The following is an 18,979-nucleotide window of genomic DNA, read 5'->3' as shown; positions in this document are numbered from 1 at the left end:
ACTTGCTTTAGTTTTTTGGTTTTTTTTTTTTTTTTGCGGTACGCGGGCCTCTCACTGTTGTGGCCTTTCCTGTTGCGGAGCAACAGGCTCCGGACGCGCAGGACCAGCAACCATGGCTCACGGGCCTAGCCGCTCCGCGGCATGTGGGATCTTCCCGGACCGGGGCACAAACCTGTGTCCCCTGCATCGTCAGGTGGACTCTCAACCACTGCACCACCAGGGAAGCCCGCTTTACTTATTTTTTGACGCAAACCCTAACAGGCTAGGTGGTCATGTTTCCCAGTATATCACAGACTGTAAACTGCAGCAGAAGGAACCTAATGTCAGCCTAATGGGAAGAAAAACTGCAAAATTTAGGTGTAACTAGAAAAGAATAGTGTAGGGCTACATAGTATAAGAGCACATAGACCTGCTTTGCTTGATAAACTTTGTAGACATAACTTTTGATAAGTGATTTTATGATAAAGACTAAATAAAATTTTAAGTTAAGATTATTTTGATTTAGAAGGTAGGTAAATATGAACATATTTTGGGTTTTTCCCCAAAAAATACTTTTGTTTTTTTTCTTCTTTGTATAAAAGTTTTAATCATGGAGAGTAAACCTGAATTAATTTTAAAAATTAGCTACATTATAAATGAGTATCTTACGCCCTGTGTAGCATTTAAATGAAACAGCACTAAACATTATTTTGTTCTAAAATACTACTTGGTTTCTGGTTAGCTCATTTAAACTGCTGATTGTAAGCCACCTTTATTTAAATAAATAAATACTTAAGTGCTTTTTAAGACTTTAGATCAACTTGTTATATTTTCCAGAAGCTTAAGCTGCTCACATGCGTAAATGTCAGTTGGAAATAAAATGAAATGCATGCTTGTTTTAAAATGCTTATTTATTATAAATAAAAATCTTGGTTTTGTTGTCAATATACAACTTTCAGAGTTGTCTTATTTTAGATAATGAGCATTCTGTTGGCATACTAAAGAGTGGCCTTTGTAGAATGGAAGAGTTCCAGAAAGCTTATGTCTAGTTTTTTAAAACCCCATGCTTGTTTACCAGTGTAACAGGATGTCAGACTTCATTATGGCATGCAGCACACTTGTCAGCAACTCTGATATTGAGCATGTATACATTTCTCCACTATGTTAGAGGTTCCAAAGACAGGCTCCTGAATGTGTAATGAACTGGCCTATGAAATTGTTCAGCTGACAGGGATCAACCACTTGACTTAACTGTATTTTTTTAACTTGATTTATTGATGAGGACTAATAAAAGCTTATTGGAGTGTTAAGTTTGTTCATTATCTGTTCTGTTTATGATGCTTTATTTTGATATAATTGAACAAAATAGAATAGATGCCATTTAATGAGTAAGAAGCAGTTTAACTGAACAAGATTGGAAACCTAATGTCTCTTTATTTTCTTTTAAAGTTATTCCTTATTGATTTTGGTTTGGCCAAAAAGTACAGAGACAACAGGACAAGGCAACACATACCATACAGAGAAGATAAAAATCTCACTGGCACTGCTCGATATGCTAGCATCAATGCACATCTTGGTATTGAACAGAGGTGAGTTTGAAAATTGAATGTGTTTATCAAATCCATAGCAAAAGCCATTGATGGGTTTTTAAAATATTTTAATTAGTTTCTTACAATATCTAAAGATGTTTCTTGGCTGAAGATTTGAAAGACACTTATTAATCCTTTTACCTGCTGCTTTGGACAGTGCAAAAAAGCCGATTAAATGAGGCCTTTTTGTTTTCTTTGTTGAAGCTTGTCTTTTGAGGAGAAAATATTGCATGATGGAAATTAGAAGCATAAATGCAACTTTATGTTTCTTTTTGCAGCTAAAGACAATACTTTTTTTCTTAATACTGATCTTGGGCTTTTTATGTTAGTGAAGCAAGTTGAGTTTAGGGGAAGAATGTATTGGTTATTTCTGCAAGGAAAATGTTATCTGATTTCTAATAAACCAAAATGTGGTTGGTGGACCATCCCCGTTCTACTCTTCCACCCCTACATAAATGAATAGGCTTTAGTTTAAACATTGTCATAATTTCTGTGGTCTTTCTATTTTCTGACTTGAATTCTAGTTTTTCATCTTTTGTCAATCATTTTTCTTTTTGCTCCTTAAAATAAGCGTAGAGGGCTTCCCTGGTGGCGCAGTGGTTGAGAGTCCACCTGCCGATGCAGGGGACACGGGTTTGTGCCCCGGTCCGGGAAGATCCCACATGCCGTGGAGCGGCTGGGCCTGTGAGCCATGGCCGCTGAGCCTGCACGTCCGGAGCTTGTGCTCCGCAACGGGAGAGGCCACAAGAGTGAGAGGCCCGCGTACCGCAAAAAATATATAAATAAATAAGCGTAGAAATGATATGCTTTCAGGTTATGGAACTTCATGAGAATGAGCTTTTAAGCTTAGGGAATAGCCATGAATATCTGAGTACCCTTGGTTAAACTATAGTTTCACATCTTCTGTAGGCCATTACCAGTCCTTAAGTACATGTATCGTCTGAATATGCGTGTAAGTGTGTATGTGTTTGTGTATATATTCATATAGATGTTTAATTAGCTTAAAGTTGTTAATTTTTTCAGCGTTATCCCTAAATAATCTTTGTGAGCTTCTGTAAAACTTATGTCCTGCTAGATGGTTCTTCCATCTTTATTAACCTCATTTAGGAAGTTATTTAGCTAAATTCTTTTTGCTCTTTAAAAGTTAAGTTGCAGGAACGTGTTGGATTTTATAATTTTGGATTCTGTGAGGAAATTTTGTTTAGAAGTAACCCATTAGGAACTTTTTTTTTAAATTACCTTAACTGAGTAACTCCTTGCACAAGATACCAAATTACTTTCTCTCCTTGCTTGGAAACATTTTTTCTTGTGTACCTGGCTTTCTTTCACATGTTCTTCACAATAATTGCAGCCTTTAAATTTACATTTTCTTTTCTAGTCGCCGAGATGACATGGAATCATTAGGATATGTTTTGATGTATTTTAATAGAACCAGCCTGCCATGGCAAGGACTAAAGGTAAACCAGACTCACATCACCAGCTTTTTGTTTTAAGAATACAAATACACATTGGAGATGACCTTTAAGGTCCCTTTCAAGTATGAGGTTTTCTGAGAGTGAATGACTTTATTTTTACCCTTTATTGGTAAAATAAAATCTGATCGTTTCAGTAATAATTAGGTTAGTAGACTCTCACAGTCACACTTGAGGAACAGTTTCCTTTGGGACAATTAGCAGGTACCCATTGGTAACCAGTAGCTTTACCTGGAAGGAACTTGACATGGGCTAAGAAAGGTGGAGACTTTCTCATTTTGATGTGTTGCCATTATGTTGAAAATGTGTACTTTTATGTACAGTAGAACTAGTTTATCCAGTAATACTAGCTATATTATTTAATTGTCCTAACATTTTATTTGTTTCCATTAATTAGGAGTTTTACCATTACTTTTGTGAGTATTTGTATGGTAATGATAAATTACTGTGTCCAAGATTTTAACGGCTGTTTAGTTGCTTTATTGGTCCTTTAAAGGTAAATGGTCCCTGTATTTATTGAGCATCTATGAGCTTGACAAATTGCTCAGTGTGGGTAGCTTTATCCAGTGTGAATATCTTTACACTGGAAAAATTACACCAGTTATTAATGTCACTAAATGATGGGCAGGCACATGTGTTTGGTATCGATCTGCTTATTTTGCCCTTGTTGAATATGGGTTAAGAAATCTCATTTCAAATTTGACTCCACCCATTTTTACTTAAATCATATTCCTGTTAAACTCACCCTTTGCTAACAGCTAAAAACGTTCTTGAAGCAGAAAGTCATGTGAAAAGTTAACAGTTTAGGAAAAGGAGATTACATGTATTACACTTTGATTTCTTTTTTATTCTAGGTTATGATTTCTCTTGAATCTCAAGTTTCCTTTTATGTGTAGTATGTTAAACTAGTAAAATTCCTCTCATAATACTGAGTATATCTGTGTGGTTTGATTCTTATTCTCCACAGGCTGCAACAAAGAAGCAAAAGTATGAAAAAATTAGCGAAAAGAAGATGTCCACACCTGTTGAAGTTCTATGTAAGGTAAGTGTACATGATGATTTTTTTTTTTAATATAAATGATCCAGGAACAAAAAGGAACATTTTATTTTACAGCCTCAGAACTTAAGCATCCTATTGAGTAGCTATTTACTGTTTTAAATTTACTTTGATTGATTCTTGGTATCTTTATGAATGACTTGAGGACTTCCTGGTGGCACAGTGGTTAAGAATCCGCCTGCCAGTGCAGGGGACACAGGTTCGATCCCTTGTCTGGGAGGATCCCACATGCTGCGGAGCAACTAAGCCTGCACACCACAACTACTGAGCCCACACACCGCAACTGCTGAAGCCCATATGCTCTAGGGCCTGCGTGCCGCAACTACTGAAGTCCACGTGCCACAAGTACTGAGCCCACACGCTGCAACTACTGAAGCCCGTGCACCCCAACAAGAGAAGCCACCTCAAGGAGAATCCCACGCACCGCAAGGAAGAGTGGCCCCCGCTCACCGCAACGAGAGGAAAGCTGGCGCGCAGCAACGAAGACCCAGCACAGCCAAAAAAATTGAAAAAGGAATGACCTGAATATATGAGTCATTTTAAAATAATTGTTTTATGTTTCTGGTTTAGGCCCTATGATCTGTTTTAAATTGGAGGAAAAATAAGGAGGTAAACTTTTCTAATAGAACCTCAATTCCAAACCTCAAAACCAATTTATGAGAAAATTAAGTTAAGAAATATTCCCCTTATTCTTAAACTGGTGCCAGAGAAGAAAGGATATCCACAATTGGCATATCAAGGAATTAGGGAAACAAAGGCAAGCAGAATAGAACAATCCAGAAATAGAAAGTGTCCAACAGTATAGATGGCAGTTTGAATCTGGCTCATTTCTCTGAAATCTCAAACTTTGAAGAGAGGCACGTGAGTTGAGAGTGGAAAGATACTTTTGTCATAATGTCTCTTCCGTAGAAAGAAGACCACGTGGTCATCTTTGTGACAACTGCATACCTGAAATAATTAGAAAACAATATATAATTACGTATTGGGGTGGTAGAAGGGAGAAATCAGCATGAGTTGAAATAGTACTCTGGAAGGGAGTAAATGGTGATGTCTTTATGAGTCTCCCCATCCACAAATTTGCTTTCTCTTTTTCTGCCTATCTACAGAAACAGAGGGGACGGGTTGAGAAATTTATGATCTTTTCTGAGACTCTTTGGGGATTTGTTTTAAATTATGAAATACATTTTAGGTTAATGAATAAAATATTCAGGAAGAGAACGGGAGGATTTAGTACATTCTCTGCTTGTGTGCAGCATCTTAATTTTGATCTGGAAATTGTGAACTACATTTGTCTTCTGGATTAGACACATATAATTGATTCAGGGTGCAGTGAACACCGAAGTATTAGGTATTACTATAAAGTAGTGAGATTGTTTTCAGTCTTATGGTCCAGCGGCATGGTCTAGCGACAGTTCATACTTTACATATGAAATGCTTATCATGTTGGTAGATTTCTTTTGTAGAAGGAAGTTCATTTGATAAATGCAGAATGCTATTAATACAGACTGTGAATGTATATTAAAAGTTGAGGGCTTCCCTGGTGGCACAGTGGTTGAGAGTCCACCTGCTGATGCAGGGGACACGGGTTTGAGCCCTGGTCCGGGAAGGTCCCGCATGCCGTGGAGTAACTAAGCCCGTGCGCCACAACTACCGAGCTACTGAGCCTGCGCTCTAAAGCCTGCAAGCCACAACTACTGAGCCCCCGTGCCACAACTACTGAAGCCCACGTGCCTAGAGCCCGTGCTCTTCAATGAGAAGCCACTGCAATGAGAAGCCCGCGCATCACAACAAAGAGTAGCCCCCACTCACCGGAACCAGAGAAAAGCCTGCACACAGCAACAAAGGCCCAACGCAGCTAAAAATAAAATAGATAAAATAAATTTTTAAGAAAGTACTTTGTAAAAATTAAATTTGTTTCCATCACTGTAATCAATAAAAAATGTTGTGGATATATACATTCTACCCTACCTGTGGATGTGAGAAATTTCTCAAAATCATAAGATTTTGGGAAGAGACTGCCTCTTTTAACTCATCTTCCTTCACGTTCACATTTACTCAAAGGGAGGAGATGTGGGGATTTTTTTTGTTTAAATACTTTGCATTTCTAGGTTCCTAATGGCAAAATCCTTTTGGTGACTAATATCTACAGCCTTAAAAAACATCTGTATACATCTTTGAGAATCTTTGCCAAGAAACCAAACGTGGAAACAGTTTACACCACAGATGTACTTATTTAGTATTGTCTATAATAGAGAAAAATGGAATCCTCTAAATGTCCAGTTATAGGGAACATGTTAATTATGATGTATTCATTAGGTCAAACAATATCCAGCCATGAACTTCTAAAAAGTTGATGCGGAGGTTAGAAATGACATAGAAGGATGCTTGCAATCTTTTAATGGAAAAGGGAATATATTATGTATGCAGTATGATAACAGTTATGTTAAAAAAAGACAAACCCAATCTATTCATAGGAGGAAGCATTGGATTATGGAAAAAAGAAAAGACAAACCCAGTATATTCATAGGGTGTGGTATTGGATTGATACATATCATAACAATGGTTGCTTTGTATAATTGCACTCTTGATTTTACTTCTCTTTATATAGGTCTGTACTGCTGTTTAAAAAGAAAGTAATTTCAGAATGGAGAGAGAATACCCATTCACTGTCCTGTTCTGGCAAAGAACATTACTGGCCTCATTTTTGTTGTTTATTCTTTATTGCTATGCACTTATTGTACATTGATAAAATAATAGGTTAACAAGTGGGATATCTAAATTATTTAAGAACCTGTTACTGCAAGGAAAAGATATATATTTCCTCTACCAATATTAAAAGATATAGTATGTAATAAGGTGGTTGGGACGAAGAAATTTTGTCAAATTTATGAGGATACCAAGTCATATTATTGTTATTTAGGTTCTCAGATCTTCTAGCAAAGTAGTAAAATATCCTTAAATACATTTCTTGCTTGTTTTTAAATACATTGATTTTTCTGTCTTAAATAAGTTTTTTGTTGTTGTTGTCTTAATTTTGTGTTTTAACTCTTGAACTCGTAGGGATTTCCTGCAGAATTTGCCATGTACTTAAACTATTGCCGTGGGCTGCGCTTTGAGGAAGCCCCGGATTACATGTACCTGAGGCAGCTATTCCGCATTCTTTTCAGGTTAGTTTTTAAGACTATAAACTCCAGTGAGGGAAATTAGTTCAGTCTGCCCAACATATCTACTCTGACAAGTAGCAAGTAAAAGTGGGTCTAACCAGTGTGAGTGAATGAAATGTTAAGAAACTGTGAGTTTGACATTTTTCCATTTCCAAATGTCCTTGAAATATTTTCGTTTGGGATGGAGAAACTGTTAAATCAAACTCAAAGTAGAATATAAGTTTTCCACAATAGTTACACAATTCACATTAGATGGGACTCTCCAACTTGGTAGACAACCCTGCTCAATACCAAAATGAATAGCAATTAAAATATCAGGCAGTAATTGGAGTTTATGATATTGTGGAAGTAGGCCCAAATTCTAGGATCCCTAGGTATACAACCCAAAATTGGTCTTGAAAAAATAAAGTACATGTGGCTCAAAATCTTAGTTGGAAGAGAAGAATTAGGGATGATGCTCTAATCCTAGAGAAGTCTTCCCAAGTCACCAGCATAGACATCGCCCTCTCAAAGTTACAGTCTCACGTCTACTCTGATGTGTCTTTAGGGGATACCTTCTGTTAAGAATATTCCCCCATAACTGACAGCTTGACTCAGTGTTTTTGTTGTTCATGCTGCCTTTTTTTTGGCTGCACAGTGCCGCTTGTGAGATCTTAGTTCCCCGACCAGGGGTTGAACCCACGCCCTCGGCTGTGAAAGCACAGAGTCCTAACCACTGGACTGCCAGAGAATTCCCTCATGGCTGCCTTTCATTCCCACTCCCTTGCTCATTTCAAGAAAGTTTAAAGGCAGCTTCTTTTTGAAAAGGGAGAGGATTTATTCTTGAATACAGCAGACCAAAGCGGTGACATCATTTCCCCCCAGTTGAGACATGTAAAAAGTGGAATTAACTGAACAGTAAGTCATCTATAGGGAAAGAAATCTTGTAGAAGCTACCATACTTAAGAGAAGATATTCATTTCCTTAAAAAATGCTCTCACTGTCTTGAAAGTTCTGTGGAGTATTTAATTGGACCCTATTAATAATGGGTTAACATATAATTTTATATTTTCCAGGACCCTGAATCACCAATATGACTACACATTTGATTGGACAATGTTAAAACAGAAAGCAGCACAGCAGGCAGCCTCTTCAAGTGGGCAGGGTCAGCAGGCCCAAACCCCCACAGGCAAGCAAACTGACAAAACCAAGAGTAACATGAAAGGTTAGTAGCCAAGAACCAAGTGACGTTACAGGGAAAAAAATTGAACACAAAATTGGGTAATTCATCCATTTCTAACAGTGTTAGATCGAGGAGGTGGTTTTAAAATACATAAAAATCTGGCTCTTTGTTTTAAAAAAAAGACGTCCTTGGAAAATTTGACTACTAACTTTAAACCCAAATGTCCTTATTCATATATATGTATATGTATTTTTATATACATATATGTGTGTATATTATTATCATTTCTCTTGGGATTTTGGGTCATTTTTAACAACTGCATCTTTTTTACTCATTCATTAACCCTTTCCAAAATAAACATTTGGTGTTGGGAATATGGTATAATCAATCAATCCAAAATCCTAGACCTAACACTTGTTGATTTTTAATAATGAATCTGGTTAGCCATGGTATTTTGACTTTCTTTCCAACTAACAGTGTTAAGAATTTTTCTGCATGTTAATGCTTTAGAATTAAAAATGGAAAATTGTGAACATGATCTAAGTTCAAGAGGTGAGTCTGGCATTGCCCCCGAAGTGTCTATCTTCTCAGTTGCAGAGCACCTCATTTACTCTTTTTTTTAAATTTTTTTTTAAATTTTTTTTTTTGCTGTGTTGGGCCTTCGTTTCTGTGCAAGGGCTTTCTCTAATTGTGGCAAACGGGGGCCAGTCTTCATCGCGGTGCACGGGCCTCTCACTGTCACGGCCTCGCTTGTTGCAGAGCACAGGCTCCAGACGCGCAGGCTCAGTAGTTGTGGCTCATGGGCCTAGTCGCTCCGCGGCATGTGGGATCCTCCCAGACCAGGGCTCAAACCCGTGTCCCCTGCATTAGCAGGCAGACTCCCAACCACTGCACCGCCAGGGAAGCCCTCATTTACTCTCTTAAATGCTCAAATAACTGAAGAGCTCGATACATCCTTACTTATCACAAAAATAAATCTCTCTTTTAGTTGCTGCTTAGCTTACATGTGTTCTTAATTTCAAAATGATTTTTTCTTAGGGCGTTACTTTTTTTTTTTTTTTACTTTTTTTTTAATTGTACAAATATTCAGGGTCTAGGGGTCTACTGTAAAATTGAATTCTGCAGTTATTCCTCGCAAATTGAAAAAAAAAAACAAACTGGGGCAAATGCCACTGAGCTGCTAGTCTATTTCCTTTCTATATCTCTCTGGCACTCTTAGTGCTACTAAGGAGTAGAACTGTTAGGGCACAGTGCCATTTCTTATCACTGTTGCCATACAGTTCAACTCCTGTGTTTTATGTTTTTTGTCTGTTTTTCTTTTCCCCTTTCTGGGGCTTACCTCCTGATACCTGCCTACTTCCTGGAAGTGGTGGGCAGGTAAGGTTTGTTTTTTGGTTTCTAATTACGTAATTTCTGAATCACTGCTCTGATCTGAACTTGGTCTTCTTTGGTCCATATTTTTACTGTTGCAATTAAAAAATTTTATAATTTAAAAATAGGCTCTAATCTGAGGATACTTTTCAAGTAGTATAGTTAACTGATGTCATCCTCCTCCCAGCAGCTCATCTATTAGGAATGAAGTTGAGGTACTTCGTTTCCACGTTTCTGGGAAGGATCCACAGTTGGAGGTTTAATGTAGTGGGAGTTCTTAGATGAGGAAGTTTGAACTCAAGATAACAAACACTAATGCTTGCCCAGTGCTCTGCCTCTGCATCATAGTTGGAATTTAATTGTCCCTTTTGAATGTTTTAATCATTATATAACTAATCATATTGTCAACAGGTTCTTAATGAGGTAGGTGGCTAGTATTGCTGAGAAGTGGTCCTGCCATTTAGGTAAGACCACATAGACTCTCTAAACTGAGGACCTGACACCTACAGTGTATTTGCTTTTTCTCACAAAATGAAACCAGTTTTTGACTAAAGTTAGCTGGGATAATAGGATCATCACAAGTTGCAGTTTCTAGAACGAAAATTAGGTTGAAATCTCATCTGACCTAGAACATTGCACTTCAGGCATTCAGCAGCCTTCAGAAAGAATTACCTTATTTTGAGCTAGTTTCCTTGTTAGTTTACTGTGTGTCTCTTACTCAATAAAGCAAAATTTTTGTCCTGCCTTACCTAGGTCTTAAAGATGAGAAGTTGGATCCACTGAGTTAGTATGTTTCATTGGAAAAAACTGTAATTAAACTTAAGTTTAATCCTTATTTTGTATTGTATTTTTCATAAAAGCAATTTAAAATCTTATAAAAATTTCATAGCATTATTAGACACTGGGGTTATACAAATATCACACAGACATGAATTTGTAAAATCTTGAAAATTTGGACTTTTCATAAAACCCACCACATATCACTGACTGCTTTCAGAAATGTATTTCCAGGCAGTATGTTTTGACTCTTAAGCAAAATATTGCTTGCAATTAAAACATGCCACTCCACAGAATACAAAGAACAAAATTCTTTTTAATCTTTGACTCATTTTATTTTGGATATAAAACTTAGTGCCCTAAACAACTCTTACACAAACCCCCCCCCGCCCCATATATAAAGCCATGAAAGCATAGCACAGTTGAGGGTGGTATGAAATAAGTATGGGGAGTCTATTTCCCCTAACTAACCTCTACCCCATCCCCATTATATGGGTCATCCAGTATGAAATCTCCTGTGAAGCCTGGAGTTTGAAAATAACTGCTCTAGCTTTACTTACTCCTGATTCCAATCTCTAATAAGGGTGTTTGAAAGCATATTCTCTTAGGATTCCCTACAGTAAGCTTTTATTCAAGGAAGAGCTCAATGATTCATTGATTTCAAGAAATCTTTTCCGTGGTGATGAAAAAAATCGTATTACATTTTTCTAGTTAAAATTTTAGATGTGCTTTTTAAATATATCATTTGTTATTCACGAGTTACCCTTTCAGGGGTTTCCACATCAGAGGATTCAGTATCTTAAATGGATCTTCAGCAAGTAAATCTCTATATTGCAGACACATACATTCCTGGGGAAAAAATCCCCCAAATGGTCGCTTTTACTAATATGTTTTCTATGATAATTTTGGAAAAATCTTTATCTGATGCTTCTTCCATTGAAAGCTATAAGTTGTTTTAGCAGTTTACTAATAAGAATGTGCAAAGACTTTAAAGTCTGACTTAATTCAGCTAAGATGGACTTATATGTAATAGACTTCTATTTACTCTTCTAAAGAAAAGATCTTTTGAAATATTCCATTTTGAAGGCCATCAAAAGACTACAAGGCGTCTCCACTAATGCTCACTATGATCTGTACTGGTTTTAAGTGCTCAGGTACCACAAGACTACAGTTACAGTTTTTATACACGTTAAAGAGGAAAGCAAAAGATAATACATCTGATACACTTCCAAATTCATTTTCACTCCCTTTTCTTCAACTATATTTGATTATAAGGAAAGTACTTTTCAAGACATATAAGAAGTAAAGGAAAAAAATATTTTTAGGACATTCAGAATTCACTTAAGTTCACCATTTCTTTAGTTGAGGGCAGGGATGGGGAGAATTGCAGAAGGTAGTGAAGCCAAAGGTGGATCCCCTCCTAATTCTACTATTCTCATCATCTTAACCCATCTGTTCACTATTCCAGTCATTGCTACTAAGCATAGTTTTATCATAATATACATGGATGTCAAATTGTTGGCATTTAATAGATTAGAAATATTTTTTCCATCACATTATCCTACATGTTCATGGTCTTCCTTGATTTACCTTCCAGTATTTACTGGGCTTCACTTACCATTTATGTCTAGCTTAACTTTTTCTGACTTCACCAATTGCTGCTAGGAACGTGGCTGGTCATTCAGCAACGTAAACCATATCACAGGGGAAGACCTTGAAATATCTGGAGAGACTGCTCTGCTCCGAATACTCTCAATCCAAAGAGGTGCCGGGGAGCTGCATCTGTTTGCTGAAATTTTTGTCAGCTTTTTTTCACTGTGGACAATAAAGCTGGAGAGAAAAGAACCAAATAACCCAACAGGAAATAAAGATGAGTGCTTAAGAGTTGATTTGAAGTAATCTGAAGCCCACATCTCGAAGGCTTGCTGGACCTATCAAACTTTTCAACTTGTCAGATTGAAAACAACTGTCAGAAGACCTAGAAGAGTACAGTGTTGCTGTGACTCAGTGGTGTATAATGCAGACCATCTACCAGTTGGGGAAGGAATCAGTTGTAACAGGTATTTTAAAATTCAGCATCCTTAGAAATCTGTAGCAGAATTAATTCTGTAAAAGAGAAGACAAAAGAAATCAGGTCATCAGTCTTTTTTTAATGCAGCTTAGGGATGATGTACCTGCTATACTTAAGTTGTCATTTATCTTATTTGTAGTGATAAAAATAAAATCTATTTCCTTTATCTTTCCCAACTAAATACTTTTTTAGTTTCTGTGGAAAAGGAAGAGTTATTTTAGTTTTTGTTTTTTCCTTCAGCTTTTATACTGTCAGTCTGATTCAGAATTCTCCAAGCTTGATTCTGATTCTATACAACCAGAAAAACCACACAAGCATATTATAGGAAAAGTTAGTTAATATAAATGGCTTTGCATAGTGAATGTAAATATTATAGTCAAAATTAATTTTTAAAAGTTATGTCTTATACTGTGAAAGGATTCTAAATTTTAAAATTTAGAATCATCGCAAACTTCTAGCCTTACTATTACATAAATATATCTTTGAACTAGTTTGTGGTTCTGTTGAAAAACAAAATCAAGTTAATCTGAAGTTAATTTACAGATAGGAGCGGATACATACTTTCCAGATTTCAGACTGAGGGATAGAATCTCCTGGTTAGTTGTATAAAAATAAACATTCTTTCTCCTTTCGCAGATTTGTAAAGAAAACTTAAATGTATCTATTAAGTCCTGAATTTGTCACATTAATTCTCCAACCCTGTTTTAACTCCTCCCCCCCCCCTCTCTTTTAGGAACAAAGGGATTCATTCCTTCATTCCTTATTTTAACTGTTGCAGTGAAGATGGGTTTTTGGACTTTAGAAACCAGGAGACACCACCTAAACTACAAGACAAACCAAGGACTAATTGCACACTGAGGAAAAGAATACTTAGTACTTGAAGATTGAATCTTGAATACCTGCTGAATGCTCCTATTGAGATTTTTCCTAAACAAGCATCTGTAACATTTTAGGACAATTCACCGGAAAAACATTGATCCCTGGGTGGAATATCCTACCATTGGCCAGTCTGAATCTGGATTTGACTGCTCTATTCTACCAGGAATATTGTTAGGCTAGCCTTTAACCAGCCCCTAAATAATTGTAATCATTAATTGACCCAGCAGTTCTTCAAATATCAGATTAAAAGATGAACAGATACAATTCTTATCCCTATTAAAGACACAAGAGTTTTCTAATATTTTGACTGACAATGTAACTTATGTTTTCTTTGTAGTTTGTTAGTGACAGTGGTTTTCAGTTTAATGCTGTTTGGATATTAAACATAGTACAGGTTTCCCCTGTCTGAAAGTAGGGCATTCGAAACCTTTCCTAAGCTAAAATGGCATAAAGCAAAGAAGCAGTTACCTTAGGATACGTGTTGCTGATAAATTGAGATAATGCATAGATGCTAACAGACACAGTTCAAAGCTGTGGCGGCTTGAGGCTGATGGTAGTTCCCAGGGAGAGAACTTGGCGGTGCCTTTATCACTCCTCAGGAGTGCCATTATCACTACTCAGGGTGCTGCCTCTAGGTTTGCTGTGAAACGCTGAATGCTATTTTTGCTTTTTTCGTAAAAGCAAAAAATCTTTGGTTAGTGAAAACAGGTACTAATGTAGGCCTTTCATAAAATGTGAAGTGGCATAAAGGGAACTTTTTGAAAAGTAGGGGGATACCAGTAATTATTCAGTATCGTGTAAAAAAGCTACAGTAAAAGAAAACCCAACAATTTTAGTGGTTGTGAAAACATTTTTATTGTATTTAATGATAATTGCAGGACTTGAAACCAAATGCTCCTCAGGATAAGGGTCATTGCTATTTAGCTAATCCATAGTTTTAATTTGCTTTAAAATATTCCTGTATTTTAACATTGGAACTAAGTTACAGTGTATGGTCAGATTTTTAAAAATTTAATTCAGGTTTGATTTGACAGCCTTTTCTTTTTGTGGTTTTACACTGCTAATCCTATTTAATAACATGCATCAGAAACGTAGTATTCCTGTGGCAAAGTACATTTTCAGAAAATTTCATTATCTTTCACTTTTGGCATTTGCTTTATGAACTTAGTGCTAGGACAGGCAGCAAAAGCCTGTTTTGCACCTACTCTGTTAAGGCACTGTGGAGAGACAGAAGTATAACACTCACATCTTTGTCTTCGGAGCTTGTCACAATATAGTTTTCAAATGAATGAAGATGACTTTCTGCCCTCAAATGAAAAAACCAAGGCATACATGCATGAAAAGTAAATTACAGAACTATTTCATTTATCCCACAAAGCCTGCTGGAGATGATCCTGCAAATGTTGAAGTGTCAAAAAAGGAGCAGCTTATGATTGACAAAAACATGGTTTGTGCTGAGGAAGTGAGTGATTAGAGTGAGCTAGAATGAGCTATATAGGTTGGCTATAAGAGGAGGGATTGGACCAAGGGTCGTTGATGACTTAAAGGAGGCCTGTAGGTGAGAGAAGGTGCTGATGAGATTTTCATGATATTGAGACAGCATATTCCCTTTAGCTATAGATAAAGCTTGTAGGTATTAGAAATGGGTGTATTTCCTCTTATTGCCTTCAGCTGTAGATAGAACATGCAGCTATTATTGCCTGAGCCTCCTATTCAAACCTGCCTTTATGTGGAAGCCCTGAGGTCTGATTTGTGGAGAAGTGTATTTACAGGGTGGGGAGGCTTGAAAGTAAAGCCAGAAAGCCTCACTCGTTTACATTTTCAAATCTGTGGTAAAAAAACTAGTCTCTCTAGTGTAACTGATAGACGTAAAGAATTTTTAAAGGTCTAAGGTTTCTGTATAAAAATCATATACTTACCAGGTTTGTGTTCAGTGGAATAACTCAGATAATTATGCCTTGAATACATTTATTATTAAAGCCTTTTGTTCCTCGTTTGTATCAAATAATGTACAGAAAAGTTCCTGCTCACAGTATGATTAAAACTACTTTCTAGTTGATAAAGCAATCTTATTTTTTATTTATTTGACTAATAAACACAATGTATTCTAGGTACTAGAAATACAGAAGTAAACAAAAACAGGCTTATTGGAATTACCACTAATTCTCTTGAGAACTGTATGCTGGACGGGAAGGCTTTAATTCACTGTATACCACTCTGCCTAGAGGCATCCAGTACAGAAGTTTTCGGGTTTTTTTATTTTAAACGCTAACCTGACCTAGTGATTTTCAAATAGATGAAAATAACGTATGAGTTACCATTCTAAAGTAATTATTTCCCTACTTTGGGTGTGGTTAAGAAAATTTTTTTAACTTGGAGTTTAACATTCTTTTTTTTCTGTTTTGATTTTTTTTTTAATAGGTTTCTAAGCATGAATCAAGGAACAGAAGAAGCAGAGCAGATGATCGGAGCAGCATTTGTTTCTCCCCAAATCTAGAAATTTTAGTTCATTATGTACACTAGCCAGTGGTTGTGGACAACCATTTACTTGGTGTAAAGAACTTAATTTCAGTATAAACTGGCTCTGGGCAGCACTGGTGATGCTGTGTCCTGAGTTGTAGCCGCTGTAATTGTGAATATTAACTGAGATAGTGAAACATGGTGTCCAGTTTTCTATTGCATTTTTTCAAGTGGAAAAGTTAACTAAATGGTTGACACACAAATTGGTGGAGAAATTGTGCATATGCCAATTTTTTGTTAAGATCTTTTATTTTGAACTATACTGCTTTGAGATCTCATTTCAGAAGAACGGCATGAACAGTCTTCAGCCACAGTTGTGATGGTTGTAAATGCTCACAATTGTGCATTCTTAGGGTTTATCCATCCCTGGGGTTTGCAAGTTGTTCACTTAAAACATTCTTAAAATGGTTGGCTTCTTGTTTGCAAGCCAGCTGATAATGGTAGCAACCAAAGATTCCAGTGTTTGAGCATATGAAAGACTCTGCCTGCTTACCTGTGCTAGAAATAACAGCATCTAAAGTGAAGACTTAAGAAAAACTTAGTGACTACTAGATTATCCTTAGGACTCTGCATTAACTCTATAATGTTCTTGGTATTAAAAAAACAAGAAAAAAGCATATTTGTCACAAAAATTTAGTTAACATCTTAAACTGAACATGTATGTATGTTGCTTAGATAAATGTAATCACTGTAAACATCTATATGATCTGGGATTTTGTTTTATTTTGAAACGGGAGCTTTTTTGTTTACAAGTTCATTAAAAAGTATAAACTGTTTCTCTAAGGAAATGAGATTTTTTTTAAACAAAAAAAATGCCTTGCTGACTCACTATGAAATCAAAATCTCCCCAATTTTTTAATAGACTACTTCAAGTCATTTGTTATGTAACATTCTTTTGCGAATCATTGTAGATTTAGTGTCATGACTTTTTCTCAGATTTTTTATTTAAAAATATTTTTTTTCCCTGAAGCGGAAAGGCATTCTTTCATTTTTCTTTTTTTATGACTTGTAGGCACAATACCTAGTGCTGCAGCTGCAACTGCCAGGACTTGGTATTGTAACTTTTGCAGCCTCATACTAACAGCTGGACTGATTTTGAATAAGAATGAAAGCGTTAAAGGGTTTAACTACAAAATGAAGCTATTGTTTAAATTCCTTGTTGATTGGCTCTAAGCAGATTGACTCCTAACCTTGGAGAGCATCATACCCTGTGAGGTTCTTGTGATTGCTGACCCTCCCTATCCCCCACCCATTTCTATAAATTATCTGCAGTTCATCTCTCAGTCTTATGTGTGGCTCTTTTCTTTTTCTGACCCAAGAGAAAGAAAAGCTTAATAACTAATTCATTAGTGTAATTTATTCATTTATAGCACATCAGGATAAGTTAAAAGAACTTTTGTCTAAAAATGCTGCCAGGCGCCTATTTGTGTAAATGCAGGTATTTTGTAAAATAACCTTGAAATTGTAAATTGACATGTGTTTGGTCAGATTGTGTCAGGTTTGTTTTCTTCCTTTTTTTCTTCTTTTCATTTGAAAACTACGTTAGCAATAATTAATTCAATGATGACCACATTCTGCCATTAAAAGATATATTAGCACCATCATACTGCAGAAATCTTAATGAGTATGAACTTTGGGGTAGGCAGCTTCTTTGTTTCCTTTCTATCCACCCGTGTTGGTTAAGGTATTTGTTTCTTGACTAATAAACCCTTTGATACTTTTAGCCAGAAATCAGTCTCTTAAAGCTATTTTTGAGTATAGTTTGTGTAAAATAAAAATGTTTAGCTTTGGTAATAACTTTTCCAAGCTGAACTCCCTCTAGCAAGATATTTTTCAGTGCTTTTATTTACTATGCACTTAGACTATGCACTTTTTCTGAAATATTTTTGTAACACTTTTTTGTATTTTTGCCATTTGAAAAGGTTGTGGTGTAGTTGGTCTGTAATTAAGTTGCAGATTTAAAACTGCTGTTAGCTTTGTAAATCAAAATATAGGTGTTTTTGTCCTGGTATATTGTCATTCCATCTGCAGCTGGAGCTGGAATACCATTGATCTTCTAGCTACCATTCATTTTCTTCACAGTTCACAAAAGAAGAATGTGAAATTCAGTGAATGCTGTTACTAATCCTGTCGGGAGATGAATCTCATTTCACCAAAATTAAATTATGTTTTTCCACTAAAATGATGATACAAGTTGAAGACACATCACTCTGAAATTGGAAGACCTCACCACTTAAGGCTCCGCAGTGGCTTACTCAGCTGAACTCTAGGTTACTGCTCTTTACTTTGTTCACCCATTGGGGGGTGCAGTTTTTTAAATGTTGGGAGATGGTCATTCTAACTACTGTTGAATGTCTCTGTTTTGGGAAGGTATAACAAGAAAATAAAAAAGAATATATATGAAGGGAGAGACTGGTTATCTCCTCCCATATGGTTGTGCTCATGCTCCTATGGCCTGCAAGTGGAATTTTGGAGGATTGCTTTTACTATTATTTTCTATCAACAAATATTAAGAGATTTTTCTTATTTCTACTAGTCCTTGCAATGTTTTGAGCAGATTATACTTTAATAATTATAAATTTAATTCCATTATAATAAAAATACCAAACAAAAGGATTTTAGAATCCAAGCCACTGAGCTAGTTTTCTCTTAAAATTTGCTGAAATATTGAGATTAACGTTCTTGTAACTTGACTAGAGTGAACCATGGGACGGGGTGGCCTAGATATTTTCAGCTTACCTCCTAAAAATTTGCCAGTAGTTTGTGAGATAGTTGACTCTCTCTGAGCCAGACTGATAGCAGAGCAGTATTTTAGGTTTTCTCTTTGTCGGTTTTTAGGCAGTGATAACCGTGTGACCAACGTGTAAGTAGGTCCGTGAGGTATAGTAAGATGTTACAAACATAAAAATTTTAGGTATCTCAGATGTGCTGTTCCTTT

At 36.2% G+C, this 18,979-nt stretch overlaps 1 protein-coding gene across 3 annotated transcripts in view; it reads left to right on the top strand.

Moving 5' to 3' along the window:
• The window catches only part of CSNK1A1 (casein kinase 1 alpha 1), a 48,906-nt gene extending 32,089 nt beyond the window's left edge, over positions 1-16,817 (top strand). For 2 of the 3 annotated variants that reach the window (XM_082651945.1, XM_082651943.1), the window contains 6 exons: positions 1,429-1,568; positions 2,947-3,025; positions 4,008-4,082; positions 7,158-7,264; positions 8,317-8,465; positions 15,943-16,817. In XM_082651945.1, coding sequence (XP_082508071.1) covers positions 1,429-1,568; positions 2,947-3,025; positions 4,008-4,082; positions 7,158-7,264; positions 8,317-8,465; positions 15,943-15,950 — 558 coding nt within the window. In that variant the 3' untranslated portion in view covers positions 15,951-16,817. The remainder of the gene's footprint in view (positions 1-1,428; positions 1,569-2,946; positions 3,026-4,007; positions 4,083-7,157; positions 7,265-8,316; positions 8,466-15,942) is intronic. The other variant, XM_082651944.1, reaches the window with a different exon arrangement.
• The last annotated feature ends 2,162 nt before the right edge of the window (positions 16,818-18,979 follow it).

Source organism: Grampus griseus (genome assembly GCF_964374135.1).
Source record: "Grampus griseus genome assembly, chromosome: 3".
NCBI lineage: Eukaryota > Metazoa > Chordata > Mammalia > Artiodactyla > Delphinidae > Grampus > Grampus griseus.
Note: the sequence above shows the minus strand (reverse complement) of the source record. Positions and strands in the feature narration are given on the sequence as shown.